The sequence below is a fragment of the Plecotus auritus genome, assembly GCF_963455305.1.
Source record: "Plecotus auritus genome assembly, chromosome: 3".
NCBI classification, from domain to species: domain Eukaryota; kingdom Metazoa; phylum Chordata; class Mammalia; order Chiroptera; family Vespertilionidae; genus Plecotus; species Plecotus auritus.
In genome coordinates, this window is record NC_137772.1 from 174,567,997 (window position 1) to 174,586,517 (window position 18,521).

The following is an 18,521-nucleotide window of genomic DNA, read 5'->3' on the forward strand; positions in this document are numbered from 1 at the left end:
TTAGAACTGGCACTTTCCATCCCCTCCCTTAATTATCAGGCATAGGATCCTGCAGATCCAACCCATAGCCCCCAGCCTCACATTGCCCTTGTGCCATACTCACACTCCATTGTCCCTCCTGTTTGTTTTTGTTGTTGTTGTTGTTGTATTAATCCTCACCCAAGGATATTTTTCCAATGGTTTTTAAAGAGAGTGTAAGAGAGAGGGAGAGACACAGAGAAATATTGGTGTGAGAGAAACACATTGATTAGTTGCCTCTTGCACAAGCCCTGACCAGGGCCTGGATGGGGGAAGAGCCTGCAACTGAGGTACGTGCCCTTGACCAGAATCGAACCCAGAACCCTTCAGTCCACAGGCTGATGCTCTATCCACTGAGCCACCCAGCTAGGGCATCCCCTTCTGTTTTTAACCATCCCAATCACCTCTGACTGCCCATCATCCTTAGACTTTCTTTCCAACTCTAAATCCACAGATATCCCCTCCTAAACAACTCTCTCTACTCTTGATTTTCCAGGGATTAGGCAATCCAGGGGTTGTCATATATTGTAGGTGAGAAGACATAGTATCTCCTGAGCTCCACTACTTACAAGCCAAAAACTGGGCAAGTTATTTAGCCTCTCTCAGCCTCAATTTTCTCATCTGTAAAATGGGAATAATGGTGCATACTTCATATGGTTGTGAGAATTAGCGTTCATTTATAGCATGTAATAATAATATGTGACTAATTTTTAAAATCCTCTTATCAAAATATGTTTCCTTACAGAGTACTTTCTAATTGTAAAGGGGGAAATGTATTCAAGTGATCTGATTTAACATCATGAGTGATAGAACAACCTGACACTTTGTGCTTCATAGTTACATAGCACCATTTATGAAGTATTCTGCCCAAATATGTTTCAATTAAGCCCAATCAAGTCTCTAGACCAGTGCTATCCACTAGATGCTGGTGTGATGGTGGGAATGTTTTATATCTGTTCTGTCCAATAAGGTAGCCACTAGTCCTGTGTGACATGTGGCTAGTACAACTGAGAAACTCGATTTTGAATTTAATTTAATGTCAACTAATTTAAATAGCCATATGTGCCCATTGGCTACTGTACCGAACAGCCAAGCTCTAGAGTTAACTTCCAGTTGATAGACATGCTTTAAATCACATAAAATCCATTTTTAAAAATTTGGAAGACAATTGGGAAAATTGAAAGTGGAATGCATAATGATTTTTGGAATTATTCCTCATTTTCTTGCCATGTAACTGTCAAATAATTGGGCCAATGTGAAAAGAAATATGGCACAAAGCTAACAGCTGTCTAATCTTGGAATCTAGGTGAAACAACTCAGGATGTTTGTCATATATTCTCTCAACATTTCTATATGTTTGGAAAATTGAATAATAAAAGCTGAAAAAAACATCATACAAATATCTAATAATGCAGTAGCTGCTGGCGTGGAAGAAAAAATCAGATGTTTTCCAGTAGCCCACTGGACGACCTAGGGAGGGAACATCCAGATTCGTGTTTCAGTGGCACCTTGCCCACTCCTGGAATGGAAACTTACACCTCAACCTTTCCTGGGCCTCCTCCCCACTCACTCTCCAACACACACAGGCCCTCCTCCTTGCTTCTCCCAGCATCTGTCCTCCCTTCTCTTCCCCTTCTCCTGGTGTTCCTCCCATCCTTCCCCTCCCCTGCCCTGCCCTGCCCTTCTCTCCCCAGTACACTCAGATGAGTGCATGCCCTGCCGGCCAGGCACTTTGAAGATGAAACATGCTGAGTCTCCCTAAGGCCCAGAGATTGGCATCCTTTATGCAGAAGAGGGTGCGGGCCACTCCACCATTAAAGCACATTCTAGAGAGGGGTGAACCCAGCTAACCGCCCAAGCCCATAAAGCATAAATTGCCCCAACTCCATCTGCATAGCCAAGCCCCTTCCCATCAGACCATAAATAGGACTGGGGCACCTGGAGGAGCACATTGGAGTTTCCACCAAGACTCCAGACCTCACATCCTCTACTCCACAGCCCAACCTCCAGAAGCACCATGACGTGCGGATCAGGATTCTGCGGCCAGGCCTTCAGCTGCGCCTCCGCCTGCGGACCCCGGCCAGGCCGCTGCTGCATCTCCGCCGCCCCCTACCGCGGGGTCTCCTGCTACCGCGGCCTCACAGGGGGCTTTGGCAGCCAAAGCGTCTGTGGCGCCTTCCGCTCTGGCTCCTGTGGACGCAGCTTCGGATACCGCTCAGGAGGCGTGTGCGGACCCAGCCCGCCCTGCATCACCACCGTGTCCGTCAATGAGAGCCTCCTCACGCCCCTCAACCTGGAGATTGACCCCAATGCACAGTGCGTCAAGCATGAGGAGAAGGAGCAGATCAAGTGTCTCAACAGCAGGTTCGCTGCCTTCATCGACAAGGTGGGTGTCCTTGACCAGCCCTTTCCTGGACCTTCAGTTGCTGGGCTGGGCACTGAAGAGGAGTCAGGGGCAGGAGGGATGTGGTCCAGGTGAGCTCCCAGTCTGACGGAATAAATGGACACATCCAAGGCACAGACAGACACAGAGAGATGGAGAGATGCATATAGGGGAGGCAGAGACTCCTGGTTTGATAGCACTGTTATTACATATACACAACCTCTGTCCACACAGGCAGGGAAACCACAGAGAGACAAGGGCAAGGCTTGGAACTGTATCAGAGGAAGGAAGCCCTACATGCACACAAGACACAAGAAATGCGCATAAGAAATAGGAGCTGGGCCACAGGGACCTCCCTTTGAAAAGTGTCCTTGATCACACCTTTCCTGAAACCTCCTCATGCTCACAACTCAGGCTAGCCACGGAGAGGGGACTCAAGAGCAAAACACTCAGCTCCTGACTACATGCCACCTAGAGTCATCAGAACCAAAAACTATTCACCTCAGAGCAGGAACTGACCTTTCCCATACCCAGGTCCCATCCCCAAAATGGAAAATTCAGATACGGATAATAGTCAAAACAGAAGTTGCCTTGTCTCTCAATGTTCAACTCTATCTAAGCTCTGCTGAGCTCTAGCTTTGTGATTTTACATAAAGCAAGGCTCCAAATTGGTTTGGGGGTATCAAGAGCCATCTCAAAGCTCCTCCCACCCGGAATGGCAGGTGCGCTTCCTGGAGCAGCAGAACAAGCTGTTGGAGACCAAGTGGCAGTACTACCAGAACCGCAAGTGCTGCGAGAGCAACCTGGAGCCGCTGTTTGAGGGCTACATCGAGTCGCTGAGGCGGGAGGCCGAGTGTGTGGAGGCCGACAGCGGGAGGCTGGCCTCAGAGCTCAATCACGTGCAGGAGGTGATGGAGGGCTACAAGAAGAAGTGAGTGTGGCTGGGTTTGATGTGGGACATGGGGAAGGACTTATGTTAAAGGCCATTAGATTAGACATGAGAAGAATTTCCAAGCAGGGTGAGCAGCCATGCAGGCCAGGGTGGCAGGATGTAGTAGGATCTTCTCACCTGTGCAATTGTTGCCCAGATGCCTGCCTGAGAGTAGGGCCGTGATTCCCCCAGGACATCTCTCCCCTGCTTTAGCCTTGTATTCTTGGAGTCTGACCACCCAGCAGCTGTTGCCTGTGCTCTGTGGGGAGAAGGCTTCTGGCATCTTCCAGGCCTTCTCCTCCTGACCTCCCACCTATAGCACATGGCCCATGGATGGGATATGAGCCCTACATGTCCTGGGCTCTGGGTGTCCCACAGCTCAGGGTTCTGAGTGCTGATGGCCTCTGGGCTCATAGACCCACACTTGGGTGAGGATGCACCCTCAGCTGAGGGGTGGCTGGGCTGCTGTGCCCCAGAGGGGATGCTGGCCACTGCCAGCATGGGGCTGGTGCTGAGGCCTTATTTGCCTCTTGAGGTGACCTCAGAGCAGCTATGAGGGCCCAGAAGATTAGCCCCAGGGACCCCTCAATTCAAGGTGAAGACATCCCAAATCCAACCAGAAGGACCTAACAGGGCTGCCAGAGGTCCGGCTGTGGTGGGAGGTTCCTAACATTGGCCCCTGCCCTGGTGTGAAGTGGGAGGGGTTCATGGGAGACCTGCCCTTCCATGACCTCCCTCTCTGCCTCCTCTGCCTCAGGTATGAGGAGGAAGTTTCTCTGAGAGCAACAGCTGAGAATGAGTTTGTGGCTCTGAAGAAGGTGAGTCATGTGGTATTGGGGAGCACAGACATGAGGGATCCTAGAATGACAGACTCTTTCTGGGGAGACCCTGAAGGCCTCAACCTCAGTGTGGGGTACAGTGACCTTGTCAAACTCATGGGGAATTCCCAGAGATCGGGTCATGGAAGGCACATCCAGATCTTTGACAAAGGTCAATACCCTTGAATAACCACTGTGTCCTGGTGCACGGGGATGGCTGGGTTGACCTCTGGATGTCCTTTCACGGCTTTGGAGGTGTGGTCTGGGGCTTGGGTCCCATAGAAGCCTGGCATCTTCTGTCTCTGTTGAGGGACAATGTCCTGTCTAGAGCTGTGGGATGTCTGAATAAAGGGAGGGGCAGAGACCCAGAATGTGGGGAAAGATGGAACAGAACCAGGAGTGGCCAGGTGGAGTCTGGGAGGACTGTTGGGAGAGATGGAGGGGCCAAGATGTCTGAGTGGGGAGTCAGTTTGGACAGGGTCCTGGAACAGGGTGAGTAAAAAAGGAGAAATGGGAGGGTAAGCTGCCTCAGGTGGGAGTGGGAAATGCTGGTGGCTAATCTCCAAGACAGAAAGGGGTTTGTTCTTAGAAGTGGAGGAGGTTGTGAGGCCCATCCCAGGAAGTTCAGAAAGTATGTAGTTGGGATGAGAATGGGAACCCTGGGAATCCTTCCCCCTCCACCGGCCTCCATGAAGAGAACATTGGGGTGACAATCACCAGGGGTTCTAAGCTCAAAGACTGCCCACCTTTCCAGGATGTGGACTGCGCCTACCTCCGCAAGTCAGACCTGGAGGCCAATGCAGAGGCCCTGACCGAGGAGATTGACTTCCTGCGGCGACTGTATGAGGAGGTGAGGGCTTGTGGTCCAGGCAAGAAACTGGTAGCCAGCCTGGAGGAGAGAGCTTTGGCCTGGAATATAAGGTGGACAGGGATTTGGGCATCAGGGAGGGCTGAGAAGATTGGGTAGATGCTATGGTGGCTGAGGCTTTGACATTAACAAGATCCTTCCTCCTCTCATACCCACAGGAGATCCGTGTCCTCCACGCCCACATCTCAGACACCTCGGTCGTCGTCAAGATGGACAACAGCCGGGACCTGAACATGGACTGCGTCATTGCCGAGATCAAGGCTCAGTATGACGACATCGCCAGCCGCAGCCGGGCTGAGGCCGAGTCCTGGTACCGCAGCAAGGTGAGTGGCAGGACATCTGCCTCCTAGACGTGGCAGTGGGAGGGATGTGAGGTATATATTAGAAAAGGCTGCTTTTGTCTGAGGATTCTGATCATAGCGATGGTAACAGAGGTCAGACAGCTCTCAGGGTGAGGGGGCAGGGCAGGGCTGCCATGGGTGGTTGCTCAGGCTGAGCACTGTACAGCCTGCACTCTCATCTGTGGTGACCCAAACAAATGGGTGGCAAGTCCCATCCTGAATCTCTGCTTCCCCCCAGTGCGAGGAGATGAAGGCCACCGTGATCCGTCACGGGGAGACCCTGCGCCGCACCAAGGAGGAGATCAATGAGCTGAACCGCATGATCCAGAGGCTGACCGCCGAGGTTGAGAACGCCAAGTGCCAGGTACGGGGCATCTGCACCCTAGATGACCAGAGAGGCTGAGGGCCTGGCCTGGCTTCCACAGGCCATGTGGACTTCATCATTCATTCCTCAGCCCATTTGCATGACTAGAGTCTTGGGTATGATTACTAGGGAGACCCAGGTCATGAAGGTGAGGGGCCTATTTTGGGAGTGTTCCCAGCTGGGTGTGAGTGACTGGACACATCCAGGAAATTGACAGAGAAACCGGGGTCCATAAACTGCCTTGTCCTCTTCTGGCTCCCAGAACACCAAACTGGAGGTCGCAGTGAAGCAGTCAGAGGAGCAGGGCGAGACGGCCGTCAGCGATGCCCGCTGCAAGCTGGCCGAGCTGGAGGCCGCCCTGCAGAAGGCCAAGCAGGACATGGCCTGCCTGCTCAAGGAGTACCAGGAGGTGATGAACTCCAAGCTGGGCCTGGACATTGAGATCGCCACCTATAGGCGCCTGCTGGAGGGCGAGGAGCAGAGGTGAGACCCTAGCTGGCTAAGCTGCCATTTCTGCCCCATAAAGGGCCAAGACCTGTCATTTATCACTTTGGGGTAGTGGTCAACTTGGGAGGGCTCTTTCCTCAGACCTCTGCTCCTCCCCTCTTGACTTGTGGACCCAACCCCCCAAATTTGTGGAGCTCTGTCTGCCACTCTGGCCAAGTCACTAATACTGCTCTTTTTCTTCTTTCCTCTCAGGCTGTGTGAAGGCGTTGGGGCCGTGAATGTTTGTAAGTAACATGGGCCCTGTGTGGGTAGATTTAGTCTCTTGCTGTAAAGGATGGCAGAGTCTGGAATAAGGGATTTCACGGGGACCTAAATATAAAAGGGCTGGCATTCCAACAGAAGGGGTTTGGAGTCAGACAGCAGGAAAGACCACAGCTGTGGGGCTGGGTGCACCTGGAGTTGTCAAGTAGAGATACTTGGGGAGGGGCATCGTTGGGATGGGATAACTCGCCATCAGAATTTTGACTCAGGCTTTGGGGTTCGCAGGTGTCAGCAGCTCCCGGGGTGGAGTTGTCTGTGGGGACCTCTGTATGTCGGGCTCTAGGCCCGTGACAGGCAGCGCCTGCAACGCCCCCTGCAGTGGAAACCTGGCAGTGAGCACTGGAATGTGTGCGCCCTGCACCCCCTGCGCGCCCTGTGGCCCCTGCGGCCCCTGCAATTCCATCACATCTTGTGGACTGGGCACTGGAGGAGTGGGCTCCTGCGGCATCAGTTCCTGTGGCGTAGGATCCTGTGTCAGCAGCTGCCGCAAGTGCTAGGTGCCCCAGCTCAAGCCCCGACCAGCACCTCTCCTGCCCAGCAGGGCCTGGTCCAGCCCTGGGTGGAGCAAGCACTGGGTTACTTCTCCCGCACTTTGAAAGGCCCGTCCTGCTCCTAGACTCTTCTGTGTATCTGTGATCACCTCTTCCTACGCTCTGCCCCCACCCCCCACCCCATTCCTCGCTGGGAAAGGCTACCCCAGAAAGAAGTCCCCTTGGTGCCCACAGGAAGGGGGCTCCAGGGCAGGAAGGACCAGAACCAGGACCCTCCCCCGGGCTGCCATGGGGCCAGTGGCCAGGGTCCCCCAGCCTCTCCCCTTCCTCCTCTATTCCTCTCTGTCTTGATCTGTGTTTCCAATAAATCAATGTAGCCAACCCTGGGTCTTGTGTTCACCTCTGTTATCCTCGAAGGTTGGAGTTTGGGAGGGTCCCGAAAGTCCCATGGAGCAGAAAAGGCCTAGTCTGGGGTCTCCAATACTATCTTCTGTCCCTGGGCTCACAACAGTCTGAGATTTAGCCAAGGGTTGAGCTGGGCCCATGCACACTGCAGTTTTATTCACACAACCTTATTGATTTCATCCACATCACTTTTTATGAAGCATCTTGCAGATGAAGAAGCCAGAGCTCAGAGACGCTCAGTAATTGGGCCCCATGCTGAGGTCAATGGTACAGCTGGGGTTTGAACCTGTGTGCATCTCTAGCGCTCATTTCACCAAACCACAGAAAACATCCCCGTGCACCCCTATAAGCTGATGGGTAATGAAAATTAGATTCTCCAGTCACTCAAAGCTTAAGGAAACCACTATTGTTGTTGTGGTAGGGACGACTCGGGGCTGAGTAATTTATTAGAATTTTTTAAAGGATAAGTACATGGACATAATTTAAACTCTCAAAAAGCCTTTGATATGGCGACTTTTTAAAAAATGGAGTCCTTTGAGGCTTGGAGACCTGCCATCGCTGGTAAATTACCTCACAAACAGCACCTAACACGAAGATGATGTGGCAGAGAGATGAACACACAAACGCTGGGGCCAGGCGGCCTGGGCTCTGTTCACTGAGTGACCTTGGACAATTTACTTACCCTCTCTGTGCCTCAGTTTCCACATCTCTAGTCAGGGCTGATGAGAGGATTGAGGAACTCCATATACATGTGTGTGTGTGTGTGTGTGTGTGTGTGTGTGTGTGTGTGTGTGTGTATCGCTTAGTGCCTGGCACAAATATATGACGATGTTTATCATTAGTATTATTTTTTTTGCAGAATGTAGACACCCCTCCAGGTATCTGGGCCATGACCAGCCCCTATTTACACTTTTTACACTTATATCTGTGATCAGAGATTGCAAGTACAGTGAGAATTATTCATGTCTTCCAAAGTCATTGAGCTCCTTCTTCAGGGAAACGTCCCCCCTCCAACGCCCCCACTCTGACACTGATGAGGATCTTGCAAGAGGTGGTGGGAGTTGGGAGATGGCTCCTTGACTTCACTATGGGCCAAGGCGAGTCCTTAAACATACATCTATACGACAGAGCGGATCTAAATTTCCAGGCCCAGGCCCAGGCCCAGAAAACTATAGCAGAGATGTTAACCCCCACCCCTAGCCCTCAGGGCAACAGAAATAATTATGAATATGTATTGATAGACCAGAAGCCAAAGGCTCTTTTAAGGGACAGTATCCATCCCAGGTAATTCTGAGCAGGGCAGAGCCCTGGGAGAGTTCCAGAGTGTGCAATTGTTCTAACCAGCCCTCTGAGCTATAATACCTGTCATGAGTCCAGACCTGCGGCTCAAAGAGAGACACTAATACAGCTAAGCTGCATCCAACATATTTGAGTGCAATTAAGTGTGAGACAGACATCAGCAGCCAACAGAGGGCTGACACCTTGAAGTCCCCAAAGCAATGACTGCACTGGTGACAACGCTCCTTCCTTCAGAAGTCATCCCAACTCATAAAGCTTATAAATGGGAAGATGAATGACTCTCCATAAATACACCAGGTAGTTTTCTCCCACCCCAGCCTGGAATGTGGTCCATGGCCAGGGGAGCCACTCAGAGAATCAGTCCCCAAACTGCAAATACTGCTGGTGGCCCACGTGGCCCTGGCTCAGCAAGAGATTCCAACCTTCCCCCACAGCCCCTGGAATCTCTTGGACTGACGTCAGGCTTGGCATTTAGAAAGGAAAAATGCAGGCAACAGCCAGTCCTCTGTGATGCAGGCTGCAGTCGGCTCATCAGAAATCCTGCCTGCAACTCCTGGGCAATATGCCCAACCAAAAAATCTTGCAGAAGGGCAAGCTCTCTTTTCAGGAGCTGATTTGCACTGGGAGTGTTGGTAAGAATGTTTGTATCATTGGTGTTAGTCAGTATGGATCAAATGGGGCTGATGCAGGAGTCCGGTGGGGCCATGTGCCCTACCCTTTAAGAGGTGGTAGCCTGCCAGCCATGTTTCCATCCCATTCCTCTAGCATGAGATTCCTCTGTTTACCCAGGAAGGGAGCCTTTTAGATACCTTTGGGCAGGGACCCAGGAAAACACAGCAGACACCCTAGCACTAGTATACCTTACCAGGTAAAGCCAGAGCCTCGGGCCAATGATGCACCTTAGCCCTACTCAGGGACTTAGAAAGCAGAAACCTTTGTTTCCCAGACACACTGATGATGTAAATCTTTGTGCAATAGACAAGAATGTGAGCTCAATAGATGGAGGCTTCTCTCAGGCTGTGTGACAAGACAAGAGCTCAGAAATCCAGTCCTTCACCGGCCACCCAACCCTCCAAACTGGCCTTTCTGTCCCCTAAAGTCCAGTTAGTTACCTCGTGAAAACTCAAACCAAACTACACCATAGACCTGGAGTAGAAGCAGAGTTGGAACCTCAGTCTCATTCCAAAGGCATGCTTTCCTCCACCGTAATAAGTTGTTCCCAGCCCACCATCAGGTCACTTGTGAAACTAGAACTCAGGCCTGAGCCTCCCAGTTGTGCTCATATCCCCCCGCCCCAATCTGCAAAGGCCATCTTCCCTGGGCCTGTCCTCAAGTGCCCCTGCCTGGGCACAGAAGGGACGCCCTCATCCATAGCCCACTCCATTCTCTTTCCAGTCTGTTTCCTTGTTTAAGACCTCTCCCCCCACACACACCAGAATGTCATCTCCAAGGAGCCAGGACTAGCGTATCATCTTGCACACCAAGCACTATGCCTGACCCCCAGATGCCACTCCATGTCTGTAGTCAGTGAGTGGATGAATGGATGCAGTTCTCAGCTCCTCTGCCAGAAAGAGCTGACTATGGACCCCAAGCTAGGGTGGTTGCTTCTGGGTAGTGTCCCGACCCCAAATCTGGCCAGCTTTTGTCATTGTTCTGAGGAATCCAGGGGCTCGGGCAGTTCAAAGGGCAAAACAGAGACTTTATGCTCCAGGGTGAGGGACACAAAGGAGAAATGAGGTGAGGGCCGGATCCATGGGAGGGGCATCTGAGACAGAGGACCAAGTCTCTGGGGCAAAGGCTAGGGTTCTTGGAGCAGGAGAGGAAGTGTTCAACATCCGGGGAAGTCTCTGCAGCTGAATTCCCCGACACAGCCTCTGGAGCCGTAGAGCGGGCCACTGCGGCCAGGAGTGCTTGTCTCCAGGGCGTCGGAACCTGCTCCTGAAGGCAGCAGGCGGTCAGGGCCCCAGGCCAAGCCGGGCAGGCAGGTGAGATCGCTGTCCACCCCTTCTCCCAAGAAACAGACTCAAGAATCCTTCCTCTCCGAAGTCGGACACAGATTCCCCCCCACCCACCCACCCACCCAAGAATACGTCTTGCCCATAAGAATAAGGTCACAGAACTTCCATCCACACCCCAGGCGAAACCAATAGAACCTCCCTGCAAAGAACAGACCCCAGGACCCTTCCCCCATTTCCCCCCAGTACACACAAACACAAAGACTCACTCCCAAGAGAAGAAACCGCCCCTGGCAAAGGGAGACACACAGAGGAAGCAGACCCCTTCTCCCTTCCCAAGAGGATGCACAACAAAGGGGGGCAGATAAGATGTGGCCCCTCCAACCAAAGTTATACCTATTATTTACTTACTGAGGCTCTCTGCTTCCCGTCTCAGGCCAAGCCTGCAGGGAGAAGGAGGACACAGGTAAGTGGATCTATCTCTTAGGTGTAATAGTCCCCATTCTCTTTTCTACAGAAGTCATTCATCCTGCACGCTCCTTGGTTCTCTCAGGTCCCCACTGCCCTTTTGAGTGAAGGCTCCTTTGAACCTTTAAATTCAACCCTTCCTGCCATAAATTTAAATAACTCACTTTTATTGATGACTTTCGGGAGAGGGAGAAGGCAAAAGATCTATACTTTGGGGGGGCCTAAACATCTTGAAAAGGGAGACCATGGGTGGGGGTGCATTTTAAAGGAGACCACAGAGAAGACAGCTCAATTATCTGAAGAATAATGTTCAAGCCTCACTTAATCCCTTTCTACTTGTGCATCCTTGAGGTGGTCCTTTTGCCCTCTCTGAGACTCAGTTTCCTCATCTGATACAAGCATTCCTCCCATGGTGTTGTGGGTTTAAAAGAAATAATAAATGTAGCATGGCTCCATAATGGATTCCCCCTCCTTCCCCTCAGCCTGGTGTCCCCAGCTGGATGGAGCTGGCAGTTTTTGAGTCCCTACTGCTGTCCAAGAGGAAAAGCCAGTCCCTCCTGGTTCCCACAAACCCTGCCTTCCCCAGGTCCCAGGAAGATGGGCAGAACTGAGAAGAAGGCACTCCTCACTGGGACCTTATTCCCCTGGCTGGGCCTTGCAGCTGTCATTATGGACAAACTAGCCCTGCTCTCTGGTCCTGGGGATGAATGAATTTATGAGTTGCCCCAACGCAGGCGCCATGGTGCTCATTAGCTGGGGCCTTCCGTCTAAAGCAGGGGTCCTCAAACTTTTTAAACAGGGGGCCAGTTCACTGTCCCTCAGACCGTTGGAGGGCCGGACTATAGTTTAAAAAAAAAAACTATGAACAAATTCCTATGCGCACTGGGGGCCCGGGACGAGACAGCTGCTAAGCAGGACAGGCAGCGACACCTGGCGGGCCGGATAAATGTCCTCGGCGGGCCGCATGTGGCCCGTGGGCCATAGTTTGAGGACCCCTGGAAAGGGCTGTTGAATAGTGGGAACAAACTGCCTCGAGGAAAACAAGTCCCTGGATACTCAGGTCACCTTTCCCCACCCCATCCCCAGCTGCTGAGGCCCCAGGTGGTGACCCCCTATACGCCGTGTGCTATATCTGAAGCACTGCCCAGCCCTTACCTTCTCTCCTTGCCCTCCAGCAGCTTGTGGTAGGTGGCGATCTCAAAGTCCAGGCCCAGCTTGACGACCATGAGCTCCTGGTACTCCCGCAGCTGTCGCACCATATCCTGCCTGGCCCGTTGCAGGGCAGCCTCCAGCCAGGCCAGCTTGCCCTTGACACTGCCTGAGGCACCCTTCTCCTGCAGAGCTCCCTGCAGTTCGCAGGGCTGGGAGTGAAGGGAAGACCACGGACAGAAGGACATCCTTGGTCCCCACCTCTATCCCCTCAAGGATCTACCTTTCTCAGAGGCTGGGGAGCCAATGAGGATTACAGATTGTTGTGTGGAGTGAGCATGCCTGTTCTGAAAAGTGTGTGTGTGTGTGTGTGTGTGTGTGTGTGTGTGTGTGTGTGTGTGTGCGCGCGCGCGCGCGCGCGCGCGCCCTATTACCAGGATGGAGATTTGGGACCAGCCATTTGGGACGGCTGAGAGAAAGCCCTTCACATCAGTATGGTGACACTTCTAAAATGAGCTCAGGTGGGAGAAGCAGCAAATGCTCCTTAGCACATAATGCTGAGATTATTGTTTACCAGGGAAACTAACAAGATGGCTATTCTGTCCTCACTGAAGACTAGAATGTGTAGTCTTCAGGGGAAAACAATAATAACTGCTTGCCTTGCATATAAGAGTAACCAACGGATGCAAAACATTGGGGGGTGAGGGCATGTATGGGAGTGGGGGGGGGCAATGGTAAGATATGTACACATATAATACCTTAATTAAAAAAAATTAAAAAAAATAACTGCTTGCCTCAGTAAGGTGCTTGCTGCTTAGGAAACCGGCTGTGGGGAGGGGAGGCAGGACCAGAGCTGTGGCTGGTGGGGGACTGAACCCCAACATGCCTACCCTCTCATTCTGCCACCCCTGGAGCCTGAACAGCTCATCCCCCTCAGCGCCATCAGTTCCTGGAGAAGGGAGAACCTCCCTCAGAGCCTGAGACACTTATCTCTGCAGAAAGCAAGAAAAGACCAAAGCAGAACCCCTTCCCTCCAGTGTGGAGCGTGATTTGGGAGGGCTTGACAAAGAGGGGGCTGGGAGAAAAGAGGAGGTTGCCAGGGAGAGAAGTCAGGGAAAGCAAGCGTTCATATGGAACTTGTCCTTCCTAAGGCCTAAGCCTGAGTCGCAAACACAAATGCCTACAGAGGCCTGGCTGAGGCATCAAACGGTCAAGGCCAAACGTTAACTATGCACAACAGGATCCAGTTCCACAGAGAAATATGCATGCTCTCAGTGTCCTGAAATCACCAGCACCTCTTTCACGTTTCCAGCCTTTCATTTCTCTATTTTTTTAAATATTTCTTTATTGGTTTTTGGTTTTTGGTTTTTTAAGAGAGAGAGGAAGGGAGAGGGATAGAGAGATAGAAACATCAATGATGAAAATCATCACTGATCAGCTGCCTCTTGCACGCCCCCTGCTGGGGATCAAGCCTGCAACCCAGGTATGTGCCCCGACTGGGAATCAAACCACCCATCTCTTGGTTCATGGGTCAATGCTCAACAACTGAGCCATCGGCAGGGCAAAAATTATTTTTTTGTTAATGTTCACCAAAGGATATTATTTCATTGATTTTTAGAGAGAATGGAAGGGAGGGAGGACAGAGAGAGAAACATCAACGTGAGAGAGACACATTAGTATAGAGACACACATTAGTGTGAGAGGGACACATTGGTTGCCTCCTGCACGTGACCCAGCCAGGGCCGGGGATTGAGCCTGCAACCGAGGCACCTGCCCTTGTTGAATACAACCTGCAACCCTTTAGTTGCAGGCCAATACTCTATCCACTGAGCTAAACCAGCTAGGGCTCATTTCTCTACTTTAGAGACACAGCCTCGGCATCTTTTCTCTCCACAGGGATGATAACAGTGCTAGGCGAGGTGACAGTAAGTGGCAAAGAACCCTCTGCCTCGATGTCAAAGGAGGCAATCTGAATGGTGGGGGCTGTGGCACACAAAGGAACATATTCCCAAGCCAAATGCTGCCATGTGGGACATAGTTAATATTATCAGATCCACATATTTTTAAACAGAAACCAAAAGACTGGATTTCTAGGTAAAACTTGCCATTTCTAAAGATGAGCTCAAATTTAATGCTATGAAGGGCAAACAAAACACATAGACATAAAAATGTACATACACATAAAAAATGATATACAAACAAGCATACATATGCATACATATTTACCTACAGGTTAATCACTTACCCATATGAACTACAGAGAATCACAGGCAAATGTAAGTATGATATACATATAGCTCAGACATTCACAAAGAGAAACTCAATCTATTTCAAAGGATGGGGGGGGAGAAGAATGTGTTCTAGTTGTCATAAATACCGGACACACATCCCTACCATCACCACTCTGCCACCCCCACTCCCACCCCTCACCTGACTCTCAGCTCTGTCCACATCCACAGTCAGCCGCTGGATGGCCTTGTTAAGCCTGTCCAGCTCTTCCTTGCTGTACCCCAGGCTCTGCGGGTGTCTCTGCATGGTCATCTTTATCTCCTCACACTATGGGGTGGGGGCAGCAGAGTAAGAGGGAGGATCAGGGGACGAGAAGAGTAAATAAGAGCATTTGACTGATATTACCATGATGAGCCAAGCTGTAGTCTCCTCCAAGCCTCCCGTGAGCACTAAGCCAAGCTACAGCCCAAAGAACTCCCAGAATCCTCACCTCTGAAGACAAGGCCTCTCCTACCTGGGGGCTTTATGACCTCACCTTGTTACAATTGCAGAGTTCTGACCTGGAGTAGAAGGGGCAGTTCTGTGAGCTCAGATGGGAAAGTGGAGGTCCTTGGGCTGGAATGGGCCTTGAAGGAAGGTGCTTGAGCAGACCAGCCACATTGCTACCAGATAGGCGATTTAGGCAGGCCTGTCTGTTAGCAATGAGGAAGACAGACATGAGGGAGAGACACTGGGACTGGGAATTCCAGTTCCCATGACCTGATAGGAAATCTGGGGTGATGACTCTAAACTGAAGAAGAAACCAGGGGACTAGAGAGTACTAGCTTCTGTTGTCATTTCTTTTTGTTTATAAATTTCTCATACAAGCCAAAGGGTATATATAACATACATTTAATAAACCAAATCCTTGTGTACCCACCAGTACCTTCAAATCTCCCTGTGGGATCCTTCCTTATCATAGCATCCTTCATCCCTAATCCCATCCAATCGCTAAAGTAATCACTCTCCTGGGTTTTTGTGTTAACTGTTCTCTTGTTTTCCTTTATTATTTTACTAGAGGCCCAGTGCATGAAATTTGTGCACTGGAGGAGCGGGGTCTTCAGCCCAGCCTGATCCCTCTCACAGTCCAAGATCCCTCGAGGGAAGTCTGCCTACCAGCTTAGGCCCGCCCCCGCCCTGGGGATCGGGCCTAAGCCAGCAGTCAGACATCCCTCTCACAGTCCGAGGATCTCACAGTCCGGGACCCCTTGCTCCTTACTGCCTACCTGCAGGGGAGGTGGGAGAGGCTCCTGCCACCGCTGCTGCACTCACCAGCTGTGAGCCCAGCTCTTGGCTGAGTAGTGCTCCCCCATGGGAGCACACTGACCACCAGGGGGCAGCTCCTGTGTTGAGTGTCCGCCCCTTGGTGGTTAGTGAGCGTCATAGCAACCGGTCGTTCTGCAGGTCATTCTGCTGTTCAGTCATCTTGCATATTAGGGTTTTATTATATAGGATCATGTGTGAATAAATCTCCAAGTAATCATTTAGTTTTGCCTGCTTTTATGCCATATATATATATGAACTACAGAGAATTACCTCTATATATATATATATATTAGGGGAGGCCCGGTGCACGAAAATTCATGCACTGGTGGGAGAGGGGCGGGCCTCAGCCCAGCCTGCCCCCTCTCATAGTCCGAGAGCCCTCAGGGGATGTCCTACTGATGGCTTAGGCCCACTCCCTGGGGAGATTGGGCCTAAGCTGCAGTCTGACCTCCCTCTGCAGGAGGCCACCAGGATGATCAGGGGAAGGCGCCACCTCCATCACCCCACTGCTGCTGCCACTGCCACTGCCAGCCACCACAGCTGCCGGCCCTCAGCCCTCGCAGTCGCCAAGGTGTTTTCATCAACATGGACTCCAGTCCCTTCACCACAAAAAAAATGACAACTTTCTTTAGGTATTTTCAAGATGTCTCTTTCATAGGATATGACATTTCTTTCTTTCTTTTTATCCTCCCTGAGGATATTTTCCCATTGGTTTTTAGAGAGCATGGAAGAGAAAGGGAAAGACAAAGAGAAACATCAATGTGAGAGGGACACATCAATTGTTTGCCTCCTGCATGAGCCCTGACCTGGGCCCACGACACAGCAGCCGCAGGGGCTGCCTCTCTCTGTGGCCCTCACAGCAGTTGCGGCAGCTGCTGATCAGGCCCTCCCCCAATGCAGGTGTGCGGAGGCCCCCACCATGGCCCCAACCCCAATGCTGCAAGTCCCCGCCAACCTGCGCCTGCTGTACACGCAGCCTGCTGATCGGTCGTTACTGTGATGACATCCTAGACAATTTGCATATTCCTCTATTATTAGTATAGGTAGAGAGAGAATTACTCTGCTTATATGCTTCTATAATTATATTTTTCCTCCTCAACATCCTATTTGTGGAATTCATTCATTTATTTCTTTTTCAGTGCTGTATAGTATTCCAGTGTATGAATAATTCTCCATTCTTCCATGGATATGCATGTGTATATTTTTTTTTTGTTATAACAAACAATGTTGCTATGAACTTTTTGGTACATATCTACTGGTATACTCAGAAAGAGGATCTTTAAGGTCCCGACTATCAAACTTTTTTTAACCACAACTCAAAGTAATAAATATATTTCATGTCATGAATCAGTATCTGCATACACATTACAACACACACAAAATTATTTGCCAAAGTCATTATAGTAATTTATTCTTTGACCAGCAATATATAAAAAATTTATATTCTCTCCAACACATCTTAATTTGCAACAATTTCAATGATGTATGCAATGATGTATATTTTGACCTATGGGAAATTGGAAACCTTAGAGATTAATTCATTAATTCTTTTAACATTGCTCAGTGCTGCTATGAGCCAATACTGTGCCAGACACTTCCTAGCACTTGAGAATTACCTCAAGGAACTCAAGCCATCAGAGCACCCCTCCTCAATGTCCCCAGCCCTAAGCACACCAATGCATAAATAGCTGGCATAACCCTAACAGTCCCTGCCACTTTGAATGCCCTCCTGGAGATCCCACCCAATCCTCCAGGCCTGAAATAATGGACAAGAGATTGACAAAGATTACACTGTAATCATTACAGGAATATGTGACTTTATTTTAAGCACAGACAGCAAGGAGGAAATGGAGATTTGGGAAAGGAAGGGAAGAACAAGAGTGCAAGGGAAGGGGAAGGTCGGGAGACAGGGGCTGAGGGGCTGTCCTCTTCATGGGTCCAGGCAGCCCAGAATCCACAAAAGAAATCCACTCCGTGTGGAAATCACTCCTCCCAGCAGCCTTTTTTGGCCTGGAGGAGGCAGGAGACAAGGAGTGGGGTTCTCACACAACCAGAAATGAGAAGTGGCTCCAGACAGTCTGGTTCAATGGATAGAGCATTAGCCCATGGGCCAAAGGGTCCCGGGTTCCATTCCAGTCAAGGACACGTACCTTGGTTGCAGGCGCGATCCCAGCCCTGGTTGGGGTGCATGCGGGAGACAACCAATCAATGTGTCTCTCTCACATCAATGTTCCTCTCTCTGTCTCTCCCCCTCCCTTCCACACACTCTAAAAATTAATGGAAAAATATATTTGGGTGAGGATTAACAATAAATAAATAATAAAACGGAAAACATGATGCTCAAAAAAAAAAAGGAAGAAAGAAAGAAATGAGAAGTAGACAGCAGAGAAAATAGGTCAGGGTAAGATCAACCAGTTGTACCTGCCACTGGGTAGCACCTGGGTGGGTTGGGCATAAGGGCCAGCTGGGACCCTCAGGGTGGGGGAGAGGGCTGGAGGCTCAGTGTTTCTTCAAGCCCTGCCAACTTAGCCCTTCTTACAGCTGCTGCTACAGGCTCCCATACCACTGTATCTGGTGCCACAGGTACAGGCGGCAGAGAGGTCCCCAGAAACAACACTGTCCTGGGAGCTGTTCACACCTGCAAAGGGACAATCCGGATAATTCAGAACCTTTGTGGCGAGCTGGTCCCAAACAGCACCCAGACCTGGAGGAGCAGGCTGGCATGGGGA

The 18,521-nt window shown here is 50.8% G+C and overlaps 2 protein-coding genes across 2 annotated transcripts in view; one reads left to right on the forward strand and one right to left on the reverse strand.

The window, feature by feature from the left end:
- Positions 1–2,035: 2,035 nt before the first annotated feature.
- LOC308243995 (keratin, type II cuticular Hb1) lies at positions 2,036–6,988 on the forward strand (the record flags this gene model as incomplete). Its single annotated transcript, XM_080660082.1, has 9 exons — positions 2,036–2,404; positions 3,124–3,332; positions 4,090–4,150; positions 4,905–5,000; positions 5,177–5,341; positions 5,598–5,723; positions 5,986–6,206; positions 6,423–6,454; positions 6,717–6,988. 9 exons carry the CDS (start codon positions 2,036–2,038, stop codon positions 6,986–6,988), a joined length of 1,551 nt encoding a protein of 516 aa, XP_080516208.1.
- Positions 6,989–10,366: 3,378 nt separating this feature from the next.
- Positions 10,367–18,521, reverse strand: part of KRT7 (keratin 7) — a 36,395-nt gene continuing 28,240 nt past the window's right edge. Inside the window, exons 10-11 of the mRNA XM_080659146.1 lie at positions 11,053–11,084; positions 10,367–10,624 (exon numbers count right to left, since the gene is read on the reverse strand). The gene's annotated coding sequence lies outside the window, so the exon portion shown is untranslated. The remainder of the gene's footprint in view (positions 10,625–11,052; positions 11,085–18,521) is intronic.